General features: G+C 39.9%; 2 protein-coding genes across 17 annotated transcripts in view; one reads left to right on the top strand and one right to left on the bottom strand.

The window, feature by feature from the left end:
* Window positions 1–4,936, top strand: part of LOC143665414 (uncharacterized) — a 32,174-nt gene extending 27,238 nt beyond the window's left edge. For all 5 annotated transcript variants that reach the window (XR_013166950.1, XR_013166951.1, XM_077138753.1 and 2 more), the window contains one exon: window positions 2,137–4,936. The gene's annotated coding sequence lies outside the window, so the exon portion shown is untranslated. The remainder of the gene's footprint in view (window positions 1–2,136) is intronic.
* On the bottom strand, window positions 215–18,993 carry C21H5orf63 (chromosome 21 C5orf63 homolog). 12 transcript variants are annotated; one of them, XM_077138740.1, is made up of 6 exons: window positions 18,943–18,993; window positions 17,982–18,298; window positions 17,213–17,312; window positions 4,905–5,022; window positions 1,519–1,575; window positions 215–863 (listed from the first exon to the last, which is right to left on the bottom strand). In XM_077138740.1, exons 4-6 carry the CDS (start codon window positions 5,013–5,015, stop codon window positions 687–689), a joined length of 345 nt encoding a protein of 114 aa, XP_076994855.1. In that variant the 5' UTR covers window positions 5,016–5,022; window positions 17,213–17,312; window positions 17,982–18,298; window positions 18,943–18,993; the 3' UTR covers window positions 215–686. The 12 variants fall into 12 exon arrangements, with proteins under 12 accessions (XP_076994855.1, XP_076994854.1, XP_076994858.1 ...); XM_077138739.1 differs by having other exon boundaries at window positions 18,953–18,981; XM_077138743.1 differs by having other exon boundaries at window positions 17,982–18,136; window positions 18,953–18,971.
* Window positions 18,994–19,677: the final 684 nt, after the last annotated feature.

Genomic DNA, 19,677 nt, shown 5'->3' with positions numbered 1-19,677 from the left:
AGACGGTTCTCAAACGTTAGAAATAAATTCACTGATTACATGTGAAGCATGTTGAGATTCTTATATACATTTTGGGGGTATAAGTCTTCCTTTTGTTTTTCTCAAATGAATCCTCTTCTGCTAGGATAATGATTCTCTTCTATATAACAAAAATGAATTCTAATTTTAAACAGGTATTATTAAATTCCACTGAAATAGACTTCATGCAGATGTATTTGTTAAAACATCCCTTTATTGACGGTGCACAGTGTATAAACAATTCACATTTTACTTTATCTACCGAGTGGAAGAACATTTATTCTTTCTTTATAACATCAAGCCCTCCACTGCAACAGCAGGAATGCAGAGTGCTCTTCTATAAATGGCATTGGCCAGCAAATGTGAAGTGCTTCAATATTAATAAAAATGGGGAAAATAAATAAGCTAAATGGACCTCTTTCTCCCTCTATCAACCCCTTCCCTGCCAACACACTCCTCTTATTTAAAAAAAAAAAATGCCAATAGGTAAGCCATTCCCACATTGGTACTTCTACCATTCAGAAAAGGAATGTCAACATTTGGCACCCACTGACTACAAAACAACATACAAGGCTGTGTGAAGTTGACAAAACAAGTATGAGGCCACAGTCATTTCCTCAGGAAGATGCCTTATGGACAGAGAGGGTGTAAAATCACAAGGGCATTAGTCAGTCTCCAGCACCTTGCTGCTCAAGTTTCAGGAGCTGTTTTTCAAGTTTTGAGATGTTTACTCGATGCATCATCAGAAACTGGCCATTCAAATGGAAGACAGGAATGTCAAATTTATACCTTTCATACCAGGCAGAGTTTTCTGGAAGTGTGATGTCCACCTCCTGTAAAATAAACTGAAAAACAGAAAGACTAAAGCTCTGTACTTCAGAATATGGAACAATGCAATAACTCCAGTAATATACTAATCCCCAGACCTTTTCTAATGCTGAGGGTTTTTTTTTTAAGGTCCACAGTGATCAAATACTCCTGATTTCCAGAACCTGACAACTTTCATTCTATCCCTTCACTCATAATCTTGCTACTTTTTTGTTACACTGGTACATTCAGCATTAGGACACTACTCATTTCCCAATGAAATAAAGTATGTCCCAACTGGGAAGCTACCAGAGAACTAGGACAGCAGTGTTTTGATTGTAAGAATGGGAAAGGTGTGACGGTTTAGTACATGAAAACAGTTCCATTAAAAATTCAAAACAAACAAAAAAAAGAAATGGGGTCAAGAGTTTAGAGAAAGCTCAAATGCAGCACCTTCTAGTTAACTTTAACTCATATTAAGAGTCAGAGTAAGAAAACCTGTACTGTTCAGAGAAAAACACTTAGGAGTAATGAGTTTTATGGAAATCAGCAGTAAAATCTCTCTCTGAAGAACAGAAAGAAAATTTAAATGAAAATTCATTTAATCTCTTTTCCTAAAGAAAGGATCTAGGCAAATACTTTACACCACACACAATATCCATAATACATAAAAGCTATACTGTATTATATTACTCTGTTTTTATAAGGCTTGATTACTTCCTTGGCTTCATCGCAAAGGGGGCATGGATCCTACAAGAAGAAAAAGAAATAAAGCCATTAAATTCAAAGGATGGTATGCAGCCTAGCAAAAAAACTACAAGAAGCAGATTATACTTATTTTAAAGGACAGTTTTCTATTAGGTCAATTATACTGTTCTACTTCCAAAGCAAACACTGCCATAGAATAAAGAGTATCGTAAGGAGGAGTGGCTTTCAGTACTTTTTAGTTGTTTTGTTTTTTCTTCATAACTATATTAATAAATACATAATAAATGTTTATGTTGACATTTATTAGTGACTTTATCTAACTGATACATGGGCAGGTTACTTTTCACTGATCCATCACCGTGGGTCTTTGTCCTTTGTGGGTCAGGAGCACCTTCCTGACCTTACGCATTTGGGCCTGGCTGACATAACCAGGATGACTTCACGTCTGATCTGATGGCAGGCACTGTTGATCAGTCCGTGGGACTAAATCGATGAGGACCAAGCGAGATAGTGACTGCCCAATCTTTATAAAATGAAAAATCTCTATTCAGTTTGGATGATGATTGTACTAACTCATTAATGCTTTGCCTGTTTTCTCATTAGGAGTTTCAGGAATTGTTGTCCCAGACTAATTCTGCACATGAGGAGCAAGAAGTTTCAGTGCCGCTGTTGCACCTTAACCACCTAGTGGAGAAATCTGTCAAGAATGCCTTGGATTGTTGGGAGATTTTAAAGACTTCTCAGCCCCTGACTCTCTATATAGGGACTAGCTATGTGTTCTTGTGCATGAGCTCAAAACAAAATCAACATTATATATGTTACTTATATAAAACCTACTACTTTATATAAAAACATATAAAGCCTTCATGTTTTTAACATGAAGAGATGAGCTGTTATATAAATAAGTGGCCCTTCCTCCATTTTAACTCGTAGCTTGTTTAGCAATAAGGACTAGATCACCAAGTGGTGGTTTTCCTTTAGCAGGAAGTTGTCTTTTGGGCCCTAATTTCCTGGCTCAGAGAATTAGGCTCATTATGTTATTATTAACATTATCAATAAACAGGTTATTATGGATAGTCTGTGATGTTTTCAGATAATCATGCTCAAATTTTATGAGAAATGTCAAAGAGTCAACCCAGGATCTTAGAAGCAAAAGCAAAACAAGCACATGAAAGAGTGCATACAAGTAACAAATGTACCAATATTTTGCTTTTATTTTAAAAAGTTTCGAAGAGCCTAGACCAGTTTTTTTTTTAGATTTATCCTGGAGTTCATGAAGGAAGTTCATGCAAATTGTTTATATATTTTTATGAGGAAAAAGTTCAACAAATTTTAAAGAAGTTTATGAACCCAAAAAAGGTAAGATGCAGTGATCTGGACTAATCAAGCACCATAAAATATAACCATGTTAATTCTAATGACTATCCATTACTAGGTAGATAATTCTAATAATGATTACCCATATTATCTATTTTAATAATGTCAATTTTAAATGAAAGCTTTAATTCTTGTGAAGATCCAACTGGTCTAAAGATTTAGATGACTTTTATTTTTTTAAAGGCTACTACTTAAGTCTGTTTTATAGACTAAAGGAATAAAGCTTCCATAGGATTACTTTTATGTCTACTGCAAAGAAAAGGAATTACCTAGGAGTTAAGGTTTTGAAGGAGAAGAGAGCTTTTTATCTCTCTAAAAATTCTGAAGCGAGAGCACACTCTAGGCAGCATTAATATCTTTCACTAGGATTTTTCATGGTACCAACAGGGCATTTGTTATTTACTCTATCCATGAATTGCAGTGGACATTTCTTGGGTTGGCGGTCCACCATCCACTCACTCCCCTTTCTTGTAGCAAGAGTGATTTTTCTTCACAAAAACTGCTCTTAGCATGAGGCTGATTCCAGCCCTGAGCAAGGGTGGAACACCTGCCAGCTGTTCACCTGACAGCACACCCCTCTTGACTGCAACTGGCTCAGGGATGGGCCAATCAGAGCCAATGCAAAGCTATGAGCCTGCTGTCTGTGATGTGAGATCTGGGGTTTGGGATTATTGGGGTCATCAATGGGAAGAGCCAGAATGAGGATGCATTTAACTCAGAGGAAGTGAAGCTGAAGAGACAGGTAACATGCTTAGTCCCTGAATCAAGCTACTTCTGAAACCAGGCCAACCTATGAAACCATTTTTTTGGTTAAGCCACTCTGGGAAGTATATTCTATTATTTCAACAGGCCCAATATATATATAGCTTAAGTATTTCTCTTACTGGATTGTGAACTCCTGAAGAGGGGAATGACATCTTATTTTATGCTTAATGACATAAATCAGGGTTCATACAAATATTGAGCTGAAAAGGTTAGTGTATGTGTGTGTGTGTATGTGCGTGTGTATGCGTGTTTCCTGCAAATGTTTCTGGCTATCTCAGATGCTCAAACTGGAAAACACTGCAGAATAGTTAGGCTAAATGAACACCATTGTCCCTTAAGGAATTATTTTATTTTTGTGGGTAAATCTCATAGGCACTTTGCATGGTAGACCCTCAGATGAAATATTTTTGTTCTGTAATTTACAACAATGCAATATATACTTAAAGACATGAAAAGGAGTTTAGATTAGGTACTCTGAATAAGAAATTCATTTTTAAAAACTACTTAAATGTTGTTATATCTGTCAGATTTTCAAAATGCTAAAATGTCTAAAATCTGAAAAATCTATTAAAGAGACCTTTTTCATTTGAATTGCAATATTATTCACTAAAGTTAATCCTATTACTCTGCACGTTCTTTCTTTTATGATTATACATCATACAAAGTAATGTCAACTAGCAAAAGGAAACCACTATTGGTGGGTCTGGGTATCTGGGCGATAGGGATCTATCTGTTGGAGTTCTCTGTATGCAGTTTGCATTATTTTTGTACCTGTCCTGTAAATTTGTAAGTATTTCAAAGTAAAAAGTTTAAAATTTAAAAAAAAGGAAATCAGTAATGCTCATATTATGAATTTCAGGGGAAGAAAGCTCTTAGGAAAAAAGTCTTTAGCTAACTTTATGCCTTAAAACTAGTGTGAGTTAGCGGACAAGAAAACCAGTATTTCTAAATGCTTTGTAAACATCATAAAATGATAATTCTTTTTTTCCATGTAAGGTCAAATGATCAATAAATAACAATAATTTCTCATAATTATGAGACTGACATTCTGGATAGGAAATAGAGTTACTACCATGGTGTTAATAGAAAATCTAGGAGCAGGTCTAAAGAAAGTTCATTCCATTGCCTTTCAAAATTTTTTCCCCTTTCTTAAATGTATCCCTTTATTTGCCCAACAGTTTTTATACTTTAGTTTTTTAAAGCAGTAATTTTACATTTTCATTCTGTACCTTTGTGAACAAGGTCAGCACAGGTAGGGTCTTTTGGGCAGAGAAATTTCTCAAGAGGTGTCCAAAGGAGAATCTGGCAAGTTGTACTTTATGGCCTTGAAACAAAAGCATATTAATTCTGCCAAAAGAAAAATAAACCTGTAAGCCTATGTGTACTAGACTTTGCTCTTTACAATATAGACAGTAAGTTACAAGCTATATGATGGAATTTGAAGACTTCAGAATTGTTTCTTGGAATCTAGGAGTATGAGAGACCAGGTTTTGGCAGGTCTCCACGATGCCTTAACATTCACTCTATTCTAAACAAAATAGAATTTATAATGGAAAAAAATCCATATTTATGCACATAAATGGAGTTCCTGTATATCTAATCACTTGGTTTCTGAAAGCAAACTGCATGTGTTTGTTAATTTGGATATGAAACTAAATTTCACCTGAAGATTTTCCAACATCCTGAAATCTCTTGAAGTGTGGAGAGAGAGTTTTTATTCAAAGGGATAGACTCTCTAATTGGCAAGCATTCACTAGTACCCTGCCACATAATGAAAACAATTAGTAAGCTGCCCAAGTCCCCAGATGAAGGTTCAAGCTATCTCTTATGCCATCTCTGCCCTTCAGCTTCAAGAGATAGGGAAAAAAGTTGTACTCAAAGGAATTACAGGAGAAAATCAGGCTGAGTTAATTTGTCAGAAAAAAAATAAAAACTACTCAATTGTTTAAGAGGTATTTTAAAAGGAGCTCACTGGGCGGGGCCACAGTGGCTCAGCAGGCAGCATTCTCACCTGCCATGTCGGAGACCCGGGTTCGATTCCCAGTGCCTGCCCATGTTAAAAAAAAAAAAAAAAAAAAAGGAGATTGCTGTCACTTCTGAAAGCTTCATACACAAATGTATTAGTATTTCTACTGGATATTTTCCATTAAGAACATCTTGGTAGTAACAGCATATCAAACACAAGACTTTGAAGCTCCCTAATCTTGCTACTTTGCTTGATGTAAGACATCCTACTTATTCCTAGTTATTTTAACGAGCCTCCAACATTGTCCTTAAAATTACAGATATGATAATTTCACATTCAAAACAAATGTGCACTGCTGACATTATCATTTATCCATCTTCCAAAGATGAAATCATTCCTGTGATGCTCATTTTAAACTTTCTTTTACTCTCTCTAGCTTCATCTAACTTTAGTCTCACCTGTGGTGCTTTAGTCACAAAGATCCTCTTTCTGTTCCTTGAATACCCAAAGACCCTTTCTTCATCAGGACCTTTGCACTGCTGTCCCTCTGCCTGAAAACCTCTTAAGGAGTTTTTCCTCATCTGACCTAGGCTCAAGTTACTTCCCTAGAGTGGCTGTGGTGACCACTTTACCAATGTTGGCCAATCCATCACTCTCTATGTTTATACTTTGCTACGGTTTTCCTTTATTCTAAATTATCTAAAAGTTATTTATTTACCAGTATATCCCCTCAATTGTGTTGTAAGTTACATAAGAGTAGGTAACTCATTCACCCCAGTATTCCCAAGCACCTACAACTATGCTTGGCCCCTATTAGTTGCTCAAATATTTGTTTAAATGTTACAAGTATTGGAGCACGCCTTTCTCACCTTCTTTGGTCTCACCTCTAACCCTGATTAGACACTCAAGTGTGCAGGGTAATCACTCTATGTGACTATCTCACATCATAATGAAATGGCAGAGTTCCTCAGAGCTTCTACAAGATGGTGGGCCAGTGCACTGCAGCTAGTTCCAATCCTCCACAACCATCTCAAACCTGACCCCTGCTCTGGTCCACAGTGCATGACCGTATTAATTAAGTGCCAAATCTCCACTGATACAGGGCTCCTCGATGACAGATTAGCCTTAAGCTCATTTCTAACAGACTGCTATGACTTGAGAGAAAAACACCAACCATATCAAACTAAAGATCATAGGAGCAAAATGATTAGACACTAATCCATGAAAACAACAATCTTTCCTTTACTCTTAAACCCTTACTTTTCTACTTCCCCCCGACCTCCTAGCTAATTCACCCATTCTAATAATGCATAACAAAATAATGTGAGAATTTTGCAAGGATCTGCTATCTAAACAATTTAACACTATGCTGCTCTAAGTCCTGGAATAAATATTTTCCATAAATTGAGCAGAACTAATAACTCCAGGTGAATGTGGTTGGAGAGACAGCTTCTAAATATACCTACACAGGATATAAATGATGGGGGAAAATAGAATTTTGGCCAAGTCCAGGCTAGGGAGAAATATCTGCATTATTGGATTTGGGAAGGCTCTATGCCAATAGTGGCCACACACCCCTGGGTTACTGAGTTAAAGAAGCTGTGTTAAATATGGAGGAAAAAGAAAATAAAAAATTAGCTTTGATAGAGTAAAGGCAGGAAGACAGCCCTTAGAAATGAGAGGGATCAGGCAATCTATGGCAGTACTTTAGAGTACAACACGGATGCTGAACCGTATATTTTGGTGAGTGACTTAAGATCTATTGATGTCTGGCTGGTAAGGAAAGGAAAACTTATTGCTTTTATCCAGCTGAGTTAAGACTGAGGTGTTAAGGCTTTTTAAAAAAGTCACATTCACAATGAAAATCTGCTTTAATATTTCCAACATGACAAAAGACAGCATGTGGTGTTTGTTGCACCCAAGACAAATAAAAACCTGTCATAGTAAACAGAGTTGCTGTTCATTTCAGATTTGTTGAAGTATTTGTTCTTCCAACTCAGAGAGCTAAGTCTTCAGTCATTCTACAGTCATTTCATTTGCAACTATCCTCTCTTTGACTGTTTTTGTCCATTTCTACGCTTTTCACATATTTAAATCATTTAAACCTGGGATATTTGTTTACTCAGGAATGCATCAGCATTATGTAATTCTACTACCAGCATATTTTCAAATGTCCTAAGGCACATGCATTGTACCATATTGTAAAATTAACTTATTTCTTTGAAAGTATTGTATTATAAAATTATATTCGAGTCTGATATAAAACAAAGGTCCCTATATCTCTCCTAGGCAGAAATAAGCTATTAAGGCTAAAATCCTGAACACTGATGTCCACTTAGATCTAGAAAAGAAAAAAAAAATAAAGTGAAAAACGATATCCCAATTGGAACGCTATAATCGTCTTCTTAGAATATTTTACTAACTCTGTAAACCCTAACACCATTACTATCAATGTCACATTCACCAAAACATGCCTTCTTGAAGTAAAATCTTAACATGAACTACTCTGTCAATGTGACATTTTCATTAGTTCTATTATTTTTGAACAGTATCACAGCACTATAAAACAGTATCCTGAAAGGTGGTCTCTGCCTGTCAGCTCATGCTTGTGAGAGACAACACTTTTTTGATTCTGTCACTGAATTTACTCATGAAATATCTGTCCTTACTACACACACTAGTACACTTTTATCCTGTGCCTCTCAGGATAAAAAAAAACACAATTTTATTTATGTGCCTCTGTTCATATCAAAGAAGTACAATCGGGTCACCTTTGTCACACACACACACATACACAAGTAGAGGGCATACAACTGGACTCAGAATGTGCCCAAAACAAATTCCAGTGCTAACAGTAAAGACGGTGACTCCCTGCTGTTTCAAGTCAAGTGCTGCTCAGAGGCACAGACCACCCCGAATGAGAATGTGAACCAAACTGAGACTGACTTCAGTGGTCTTCATGACAGAAGTAAGTGAAACATGGGGGAGGACTGCTTGGACCAATTCAGCCCTCCTTGAAGCAAGATAAGGAAGATAACTTTATAGCATTTTTCCTTCGAAGCACTGAAAGGCATACCATTAAAGCTACTGATTATGGTACAGAAAGAGGCCAGGATTGTTTGAGGCTTTATTAAGGATTATTCATTTCTTGCATAAGGAACTGCCCAGGCTATGGCTGCACATCACTTATATGGGGGTTACTGGATTCTTCAAACACTGTGTGTGTCTGATTAGAAAAGAAACAACATTGTTCTCGCCTGAGCAGAGAAACTGACCTTCAGTGACCACAATTTTTATTCATACAAAGAATCTTTTGGCACACTGCATCTCTAAGCTCTTATGATCCCTCATCAGCAAGCTGCAAGGTTAGTTCATGTGCAAAATCAAAAAGTCTGTATAAGCTCAGGTACTGCCTTGGTTGTTAACAGGTAATGTTGGAGCTTCTTCTCAAGAGTATAATGTAAATTTAATGCTGAGCTGACATTAACCAAACACTATTACCATCGTTGTCGCTGAACCTGTGTTCCATAAAGAGAGGCTCGGGGCTTCTGTTTAGTCATTTGTACCATGTGAGATGAGATGTTAAGTGCTCCATTTCACATTCATTACCATCTAAATATAATGGTTCCTTTTCTCCCCAAATGACTAGGAACACACACACACACACAGACACACACACACTCTCTCTCTCTCTCTCTTCTTTTTTGGGAACAAATATTTTAGTTTACTGAAAGTTTATGTAATAATATAGGGTTGCTGTTAGGATATTCATAAGGGTCACAGGGCTCCCCTAACTCTAAGGAATAGGGACAAATGATGTTGCCCAGTGCTTCTTTGAGCTTCTGATCTTATCAGTAGTGTCCACAGGAGGGCGCCTAGCCTGGTATCATGGGTGCAGGGGTAAGAGGGAGAGTGGCCCTTTTAGAGCCAAGAGTGACAAGAAGAGGCAGTGTATAGGGACAAAATCAAAACTGGTAAAATGAATAGATATTTGAGGTATCAATCTCAAGAGGTCAAGGAGGAAGAGAATATCACAGCAGGACAGAAACAGGGGGTAGAAGGGAGGCCTCTACTTTGCTTTTCTATTGCCTCAGCCTCAGCAGTTAGGAGGTGGAGTCAGATAAGACATTGCGACCAATCCTGAGCTAACCTCCCACCTATGGGCCCAGGTGTACATAGTGACATGCTCAGCCTCATTCTGACTATTCAGTTTAAACTGTTGATTTTTTACCAAACAGCACATTAAACCATGAATAGGCCTACATCATACCCAAGCCCTGAGGGAGCTAGAAGCAGCTACTCGTACTACACATCTCCTAAACTCCTTGCAGCTTCTGTTTCCCGATTTCGGTGCCAACAGGTCCACCACCAGGGGTACCAAAGACAGCAGAGGGTCGGTTTCCAAAAAGGAATGACTGGTCACATGGGTGCCTAGGGACAACCATCCTTTTGATTTCCCTTCAAATCATGACCACGACTGCAGGATTCCAAGTATTTGGATATCTCTCTTCTACTACTTGTACTCAGTGGGTGCTACATTGATTTTGCATTTGACACACTGCCCCATGAAAAAGTTATTTAACCATTTGAAGTATGGGTCCCACCTATCCAATAAGATTATAATTTCACTCAAGTTTTTCTGTTTTTACTTAGTAAATGCACTTAGTACATGCAGTCTCCCTTCCTCCTCTCCTAATTATCAGTTAAATTAAGCCACTAGAATTTTTCTTCATCCTGCCTGGTTTTCAACCCAGTTCTTTCCCTCCCATAGAAAGCTCTCCCATGAAGAAATCAACATAAGTGCAATGGCCCTAAGAAACAGGAGCAACAGAAAGTATTTCAATGATACAAGAAAAAGGAATTAAATTCTTAACTGAAACAATATAAACTTTGTCAGCTTCATGGTGATTTAGAAAACTAGTGATACCATTCTCATTTACTTCAAAGTAGAGTAGGAAGGAAGGTTTAAAATGAGTAACAGATGATCCTATACCATAAAATGCTTAAAAAATCTGGCAAGAAATAAGATATGTATCTGTAGAGTAAATCAGAAATACAGGAGAGATTACAACAGGGCATAGGACAGGTGACTTCAAATGTTTTAAGAGAAAGGAAAAGAAGAGCACTGTGGGCTGAGACTGGAGGTGGTTTCACAGAAGAAAAAGATAAATTATTAAGTATGTGGATATGTAGAAAAAAAGGGGAAGCACTCCAAATTTGGGGTCAGAAACAAAAATGTGAGGTGGGAATGCCCTGGTCTGTGCTGGGGTAAAACATGAGTGGGGAGAGGCTTCTATTGAGGAACAATGGGAATCAAGTCGGGAAGGGACTAGGAGCGACTGTGGAGGATCTTTAATGATGGAAAAGCAACGAGTGAGTTGTCATATATGTCTTGTGAACAAGAGAGCAATGTCATAAAATCAGTATTTTGGAAAATTAATCTGGCAGCAACATGCAGGAGGGGCTGCAAAGGAAAAGAGAGTGGAGGTGGAAAAGAATTAGAGGTTTGTGGCAACAGTGTAGGTGTGGATGAGAGTCATTCATTCATTCAACTACTAGCTAATGTTTTCCATGTACCAGACACTGTTATAGGTCCTGGAGTACAGTGGTGAACAAGAGAGCAATGCCCATGCCTTTGTGTGATCCACACTCTAATGAAGAGGCTCTTGAATGTCAGGTGATATCAGATAGTGTTAAGTCTAGAGGAAGGAGTAAAACAGGGTAATGTGATGACTAAGGTAGGTTCTTTTAGGAGGGTACTCTCTAAGCTGAAACTAAAGGTGCAAATATCTGAAGGAAGAACATTTTGGGGAGAGGGAATAATAAGTGCAATGGCCCTAAGGTGAAGGCAAACGTCTTATTTGAAAAATCAGAAAGAATGGAGTGGCTAAGGCACAGGTTACAAGGGGAAGAGTGCTAGGGGATGGGGTTAGAAAAATAAGAGTTGGACCATGTAAGGCCTATGGGATATGTTAAGGAATTGAGATTTTATTTTAAGAACAATTAGATTTAGAGAAGGGAAGTGACATGATCTAATATACATTTTTAAATTAAGACTTCAGCTGCTGTCTGAAGAATGAAGTGTTGGGGGGGCAAGAGCAGAAGTGGGGCTCAATTAGGAAGCTACAACTGCAGAAGGCCTGGTGAGAGAAGATGGTGGCATGGACTACAGTGGAAACAGAGACAGAATTTACCAATGAACTGGATATGAGGTATAACAAAAGGATGGCCATAAGGACAGTCCCAATTTTGAGTATTGAGCCTCTGGGTGGATGGTGGTGCCGTTTACTAAAATGAAGAAGAGTGAGGCAGGAACAGATTGAGGGGGATGTGTGGAACTAAGAGCTTGGTTTAGTATACATGAGAGATCAAGTAGAGAGTAGCGTACATAGGTTGGCTACTCAGTAGAAAAGCCAGTACTGAAAATAAAATTTGAGTTTCAGTTTAAGGATTGTATTTACAGCAATGGACGTAGAAGAGATAATCTAATTAGTATAGAAAAAGAAAAGAGTCAGGACAAAGGTCTGAGGCAGTTCAACATCAAGAAGTTGGGTAGACAGGAGCCACCACGGGAGGCAAAGAATGATTGGTGAGGTAGAAGGAAAACCAGGAATGTGTCATCACAGAGGCCAAGGAGAGAAAGTATTTTCTGAAGGAGGGGGTGATCCACTGTCAAGTTGAGTGATGAGGATTTGGACTAAAATAGAGGCAATGAGACAATCTACCACAAATCAGATGAGATAGGAGGTGACTGAATATTTCAAAAGGAATTAAATCTTCCAACCAATGCCTACCCCTGAAATTAAATACCTCGTCTGGTTCTTGCCTAATATAGCTTCTTAAGGAGAGTTTTTCCTGAGGACAGAGGTAGGGGGCTGGGGGAATTCAGTGAAGGCAAAAGTTGACTGGGTTTGCTGGTCTGAAGTTGTATGTACCCCAGAAAACACATGTTCTTAAATTTAGTCCATTACAGTGGGTGTAAAGTCGTTGTAAGTAAGACTTTTTGTTGAGGCAGCTACTTCAGTTAAGGCATGACCCACCTCATTCAGGATGGGTCTTAATCTTCTTACTAGAGTCTTTTTTTTTTTTTTCACATGGGCAGACACTGAGAATTGAACCCGGGTCCTCAGGCATGGCAGGCAAGCACTCTTACCTGCTAAGCCACCGTGGCCCGCCCACTAGAGTCCTTTATAAATGGAGTGAAATTTAGACAAAGAGAGAAAGAAAGCCATGGAAGCAAGAAGCTGAAATCAGCGAAACCCAGAAAAGAAAGGAGAGCCACCATGGGCCTTGTCATGAGGCAGAGGAGTCAGGGATCACTGGCAGCTGGTTTTGAAGAAAACATTGCCTTGATGATGCCTTGATTTGGACATTTTCTCAGTCTCAAAACTAGAGGCTATTAAGTTCCCATTGTTCAAGATAAGCCATATCATAGTATTTGCTTTAAGCATTCTAGGAAACTAAAACACTGGGTATCTTAAAATGAGATAATAAATGTAAAAATTGTTTATAAGTTATAAAGCAGTATAGAGAAATAAGGCTTAACTACTGACTACAAAATATTAGTAAAAGTAAAAACAGTAATGATTTTATTGATTGAAATATGCCTTTATTGTCCTCAAATGGAAGGTTTATATCTCCAACAGACTCCCAGAGGAATTGTGCCCATAGCTTTGGGCTTCAAATGTCCCTTGTTTTTAGAATCATGCCCATAGTTTTGGGCTTCAAATGCCCCTTGTTTTAATTTCCTTGCCTGCTCAAGCAAATACCATGCAACGGTCCTACTTAAACATTGGGAATTTATTTGCTCGTGGTTTTGACGTTAGGAAAAAAAAAGTCCAAATCAATGCATCATCAAGGTGATGCCAAAACTCTGGGATTCTGGGGCTGGCTGCTGGTGATCCTTGGTCTTTAGCTTGTCACATGGCAGGGCACATGGTGGCATCTCCTGGTCTCTCCCTTCTCTCTGGGTTCCCTTGAGGTTCAGCTTTTGGCTGTTCCCTCTCTGGCTTTCTCTCTCTCTCTGCCCGAATTTCATCTGCTTACAAATAACTAGAGTAATAGGATTAAGACTCATTCTGGCTGACATGGGCCACACCTTAATTGAAGTACCTTCATCAAAAAGTTCTACTTACAGTAGGTTCACACCTACAGGAACGGATTAAGTTTAAGAATATGCTTTTCTAGGGTGCATATAACTTCACTAAGCCCTGAACAAAGAATCTGAGTTAGTTTTCATCTACAGGAGCTAAAAATGCTAGGTTCTTTAAAGAGGACCAAAACTCACATGTAGATCCAAGTGAACTGTGAAGGACTTTGCTCATAGCAAACTCTTCTCTCTAGCTCCTCTTTCACAAATGGGAAGCCCAGCCATCAGAAAGGATGCAGAAGGGAAATCTGTGGCAGGAGACTCATCTCACAACTGCCTCAGCATCCAAGATGGAAAAGTTCCTCTCAAAAGGAAGTACAATGCATTTTTCCTTCTTATTAATAGACACATTTAATCAATTATCGTTATTATTTTTGCATGGGCAGTCACCAGGAATCGAACCCGGGTTTCCGGCATAGCAGGCAAGAATTCTGCCACTGAGCCGTGGTCACACCATCCAATAATTATTTTTAATGACAGACGCTCTTCATCTTAGCACTCTCCTCCATGCCCTGAACCACCTGTCCTTGCCTAGGTGTGTTGCAAGCTGACAAATGTGAAGTGGAAGAGGAGAGGAGTTGTTGGTGTAAGCAAGAGTTTATTTTTAGAGTCTTTAAACTTTGCAGTCACATTTTCCAGATCATTGCTTCAGAGAAGTCTACTCAGTAACAGACTTGGTACATATGACAATGTCAGGGAAGAATTTCCAGAATAACATTCAGCTGAGAAAAATAAATTGATGATGCTATTCAAGAAAGTAATATACTTCCACTATACCCTCCTTCTAGTAGTCAGGAGTCCACAAGGGATTCTGGACTAATACCTGTTAACACAAAGGGGCTTGCGCACAGTGTACATTGCATTTCTCCCTTCCATCCTCAACCCCAAAGACACTGACTCAGCATCTGGCCTGTAGCCAGGGCAGCATACTCTAAATTCAGAGTGTGCAACAATGTGCAATATAATTACGACATAATGGTTACAGAGCTACTCCTGAAAGGCAAGAAAGCCTGAATGATGTGGTTGGTCATATACACGAGGGCTTACTAGAGTTTAAAAACCAATTTCTAAATTCCTTCATTCCATAAAGATAGCATTAAGATGAGGTCAAAATCATTCTAGTTCAAGGGATGGGAACAAAGTGCATAAGGAAAAAAAAATGACCCATTTCTTTTGAAGATATCTACATTACTTAATACCGACCCAAAAAGAAGGCAATTTCATGAAAACATCTTCATCTTGTTGTACCTATATAGTAATGCTGGTTTCTTTATTTAAAAAGCACACAATTCTCTTTCCAAAAAACAACTCTTTGCTATTCAAAATCTGTCTACCCAGGCAATGTCTTGTACTCTTTGCTAACATCCAATTCATCTTGCCAAAGAAGTGAAATTATCTCATGACGACACAAGACCTGAGAGAGATGGCACTCATTTTTAGCCACTGCAGCAAATGGCTTGGACATTTCAGTTACTAAATCCAGCATTGCCCTGGACTTGTGAAACCAACAAGACGTAGGCCCACACAATCAGTACTTCATCTGAATTTTGGGAGCCATCTATTCTTGAGGTACCTACTCCTAACTGTAGAATCAGTTATGTGAGATTCTAGAATTCTCTGGATCCTAGTCTGTTATTTAACAGCTATCACTGATAGAGTATCTTAATATTTTGGAACTTGGCAGTAACCCTGGAGACTTCCTTGCTTTTACTGATACAAAAACTAATGTTTAACCTAAGCTCTTCATTATGCATTTTTAAGTCTATTTCCCAATATTCTCTCCCTGAACAACGGCATAATTTTACACATAATCAGACCAATATGGAATATTCAGAGCTAGATGGGAATCTCCAAGTTCAATCCCTTTTCTTCTAAAAAAATTTCAAAAAGTTTTACATATTAATCTTCCCAGCATACCAAATAACAAATATCATGTTCCATGTAAGGCTTAATTTTAGGATACAGAGAATGACGAAAGTCTCAGCCTCAGATGGCAAAATTATTTAACCACAAGAATAAGATTCTGATCTCTGAATCTAAGAAAACTTGCATTAATTTCAATTTTGAGCCTGGAGAACAGTTAAATTTAGATCTGTTTTTCAGTCTTATGGTCTAAGCTGCTTCAGCTGGGTTTCTCTTAAATAATAGTATCTTTTCTCTTACATTGTTTAAGAAGAGTTAAAAAGTTAGGTAATTCAATTTCATGCTCATGTCCTCCTTCTTGACTAAACCAGAAGCCACTTTCCCTTTATTTCATGATTAATATAAAAAATTATGAAATAATGAACAGAAGTTCAATTATTTTCAGTTGTAACATTTTGGTTTCTGGTACAATCCCACTGGCAATAGAAGGAAGCAGCTAATAGAGCCTGCTTGCCCTATTACAACACAATAAGCTGTCAACTTTGAACTGCTCAGGAATGATGTTAAAGTAGAAAAGATGATTGTGGATTTCCCTCAATATTTTGGGGGCAATCTAGCCTTGAAAAAGTGACTATAAATAGATCCTCATTTATCTTTAAGGAAGGACCAAAACAAGATACAGGTGCCCTAGGTTGGCTAATAATTTGGTATTCCTTCAAATGGATATTCCTCAAGGATTTGCTCAACAGGTGTTTAGGTGAGGGGCTGGGCACTGCAGGCCTGGAAGAAGGGTGAAGGACTGCTGAAGGCCTTCGGCCTGCAGACCCCATCCAACACAACAAAGGCCTTGCAACTGACCAGGCCAGATCTCCTTGGAAGGAGGTTTGGAGACCTAAGGATTCTTAAATATGCCCCTCCCCACTCTAGGTTGTTTATCAAAGCAATCCTTGTAACCTGAAAAGAGGTCTGGTAGGTATTCCTTTCTCTACCTCACTGCATTCTCAGTGATGTTTTAGCACTCCTTATGGATCCAGTCTCCCTTCAGAGATACGGTCTTTCTCATTTCCATAGCATGTACTGGGTGTTTCCCGAGTGTGAGATACTGTGTCAGATGTTAGGAATATAAAATTCCTTGCCTTAAGGCTTACACCTTGGGCAGGAGAAAGATTTACAAACAAACATTACAATACCACATTGATGAAAGCCACAGCAGTAAAATGGCTCCCAATGATAATACTAGTGAAATGCTCTGAAATCCTTGGAGATGGATACTTTCTGAAAACAAAAGGTACTTTCAGTTTTGCCTACATATCTGGAAACCTTAACTGTGGTAGGATTGTAACAGACAGCAATGCTTTTGTGTCTCCTGTTCCCTGTCCTGTGGCTGTGACTGGAATAGGGAATTACGAATGTGGGATGATATCTATGCTATATTTAGCCAAAGCCTTTATTTTGCATATTCTTCCCAAAATGAATTTGTCCTTTCAATGTGCTCCTGAGTCTGGGACAGGGGTGAAGGAAGCTCACATTGCCTCTGCTACCTGTGTAGATACATAGACCTGGTCCAGATGGCTTCTCCCCTTCAAGATAATAGCAAAGAAGTTTAAAACTGCACACAGGAACTATTTCAGCTGGCTTTTGGCTTCCTTTGATGTACTCCTTGAACAAAGCAGTGGCAAAAATTAGATTTAAAATAAGAAGCATAAAAAAAAATCTCACTACTTGTATCAGATCACTTCATTATCCTCCTGCATTTGAAACCCTAAGTACTGGCATTAAAGTAACTGAATGCAACAGCCAGCTTGAGTATACACAACTGTGTGAAATAAAAAAACTTGGACAATGAAAAAGTGTTTTGAAGACCTTTCTGCACATTGCCTCTGAGTACTTATCAGTACGAGAGAGGTAGGGATCTGGAACGAATTAGAAACACAGTGCAATAAATTCCCAAGTTTGAAAACCCTAATTTCTATTAACTTACCTGTCATTAGTCCATCTACATAACACTACATAGCCACACTACATAGCCTCTAGTGAAGGAAACAAAATATATATTGATCCTTCCTTGGCAGGCAGCCACTACTGACCGAAGCAAGCAGGAAAGAAAGAAAATCTGGGGTTTCTGCCCATTTAAAGCACCAGCCTCACCAATCTTAGTTTTTGCAAGAGGACTTTTCTGGCTCTAGGCAGTTCCTCAGCCGAGCAGGACCTGGGTTATTAGGCTACCTTTCACACAGAATTGTGGTTAGTTCTGCCTCGCCCAAATATTACTATACTTCCAAGTATATTTCTTTTTCCAACTGTTCTGAATTTCTCCCTGTTATTTACCTACAATGCACCTCTGTGTATTCAGCTCCAAACGTTGGCAGAAGACTTCGAATGCATGTTGATGAGACGTTCCTCAGAACGACAATGACTGTGTCCTCTCACAGCACCTGCACCTGCTCAGCGTAGTCGCGCGCGCTGAGACACGGCTGCAGCGGCTGCTCGGCGAAGGCAATGCAAACAGGAGCCTGCTCGTGCTGGGAAATGTGCTAGGACACGCTGGGGGTGTAACAGTTCCTAGACACCATCCTGACCTCGGGGAAGCTGAGAATCTTGGGGTCACACTGGACTTTTTTTTTAAGACACTAGAATATGTAGCACTAAAAACAAAACACTATCTATTAAGACAAAGAATAAAGGTAACCCAGGCCAAAAAACTCTTTGTAAAAAGCAACTGTCCTACTGACGCTAGGAGCAATTCAGCCGGGACTCTGCTACCCCGGGACTTACTGAAACGCTGTGCGCGCTCTGCCAGGCGGCGGCCAGCCCCGACCGCGCGTCCGCTTTGCTCGCCGCGGCGCACCGGGCGGCCGCACAGCCCGCCAGCCGGGAGGAGGTCGGGGGGCCGCGCTCGGCCAGCGCTCCCGACGGAGCCCTCAAGCTTTCCAACCTCAGGGGCGGCCCACACATATTCCTAAAAGGCGGTTAGCTCAGTGGACTGCCAAGTGTGATCATTTGGCCGCCTCCCAGAATTCAGTTAAACCCGGGACGGAGCATCTTTCTGTCAAAGACAGGAAGCGGAGCTTTTCTCGTAAACAGCTATCTTTTCCTCCCAGAGCGCCATCAGAAACGCGCACACAGACGCGCGCGCGGGGGGGTTGTAGGTTTATAGCTCCCGGTTTAATTAAATTCCCTCCAGGGACAATCGAAATTGGCAGCGTAAGGCAACCCGACGCGCTGGCGGGCCTCCCTGTTGTCCCGGCCGTGAGCTACCACCCGCCAAACCCAGCAGCCCCTCACCCACCTGAACCCACCGTCGCTAATATCACCATTTCCGCCCCGAGTCGGCCGCACTTCCGCCCCGAGATGGCCCGCACTTCCGCCCCGAGTTGGTCCGCACTTCCGCCCAGAGCTCTTCGGGGAGGCTGGTCACAGTTGATCTCAGAAGCTCCTCTCAGGGGTTGCCAGGGCCCTTACGCATGAAAAGAGTGACACAAAAATAAGACTAAACTGTAAGGATAAAAAGGTCATGGAAGAGTGACTCCGCGTGCCTGGGACCCTGTGGTGTTGGAGCCAACTTTCTGAGAGTGTGCAATCTAGGCCATTTTAACCCCGGCCTGCGGGCATTCATTCATTCATGTATTCATTAATATTTATTACCTTCCGTCTTTGGATCAGCTGATGATGTGTTCAACCAACAGCCCTCTCCCCCCGCCCCCCGCACCCCGACCTAAAGCATGTTGTCAAGTAAGTCATTTGGAAGTAATCCTTTATATAGGTCATACTTTTACTAAACCTAGTGCTTTGGAGGGAAGAAACAGGGGCCTATGAAAAGTATGAATATTATCTAGTTGAAGAGGTCGCTTCTGGGCTGAGGTGAGGGGGTGGGGAGGGGCTGGACCTCTCCCGCCTCAGGGAAGGGTTGCTGCTGAAGGAACACGGGGCTGGGGAGGTCCAGGGTGGGTGGAGGCAGGTGGGAACAGGCTGGCACAGGGGCTGCCAGGCTTGTACTGAGGGCAGCTGCAGGAATTTTTGTTTT

This window comes from Tamandua tetradactyla, chromosome 21 (genome assembly GCF_023851605.1).
Source record: "Tamandua tetradactyla isolate mTamTet1 chromosome 21, mTamTet1.pri, whole genome shotgun sequence".
In the NCBI taxonomy this organism is placed as follows: Eukaryota; Metazoa; Chordata; class Mammalia; order Pilosa; family Myrmecophagidae; genus Tamandua; species Tamandua tetradactyla.
The sequence above is the reverse complement of the archived record's forward strand: the minus strand, read 5'-3'. Positions and strand labels throughout refer to the sequence as shown.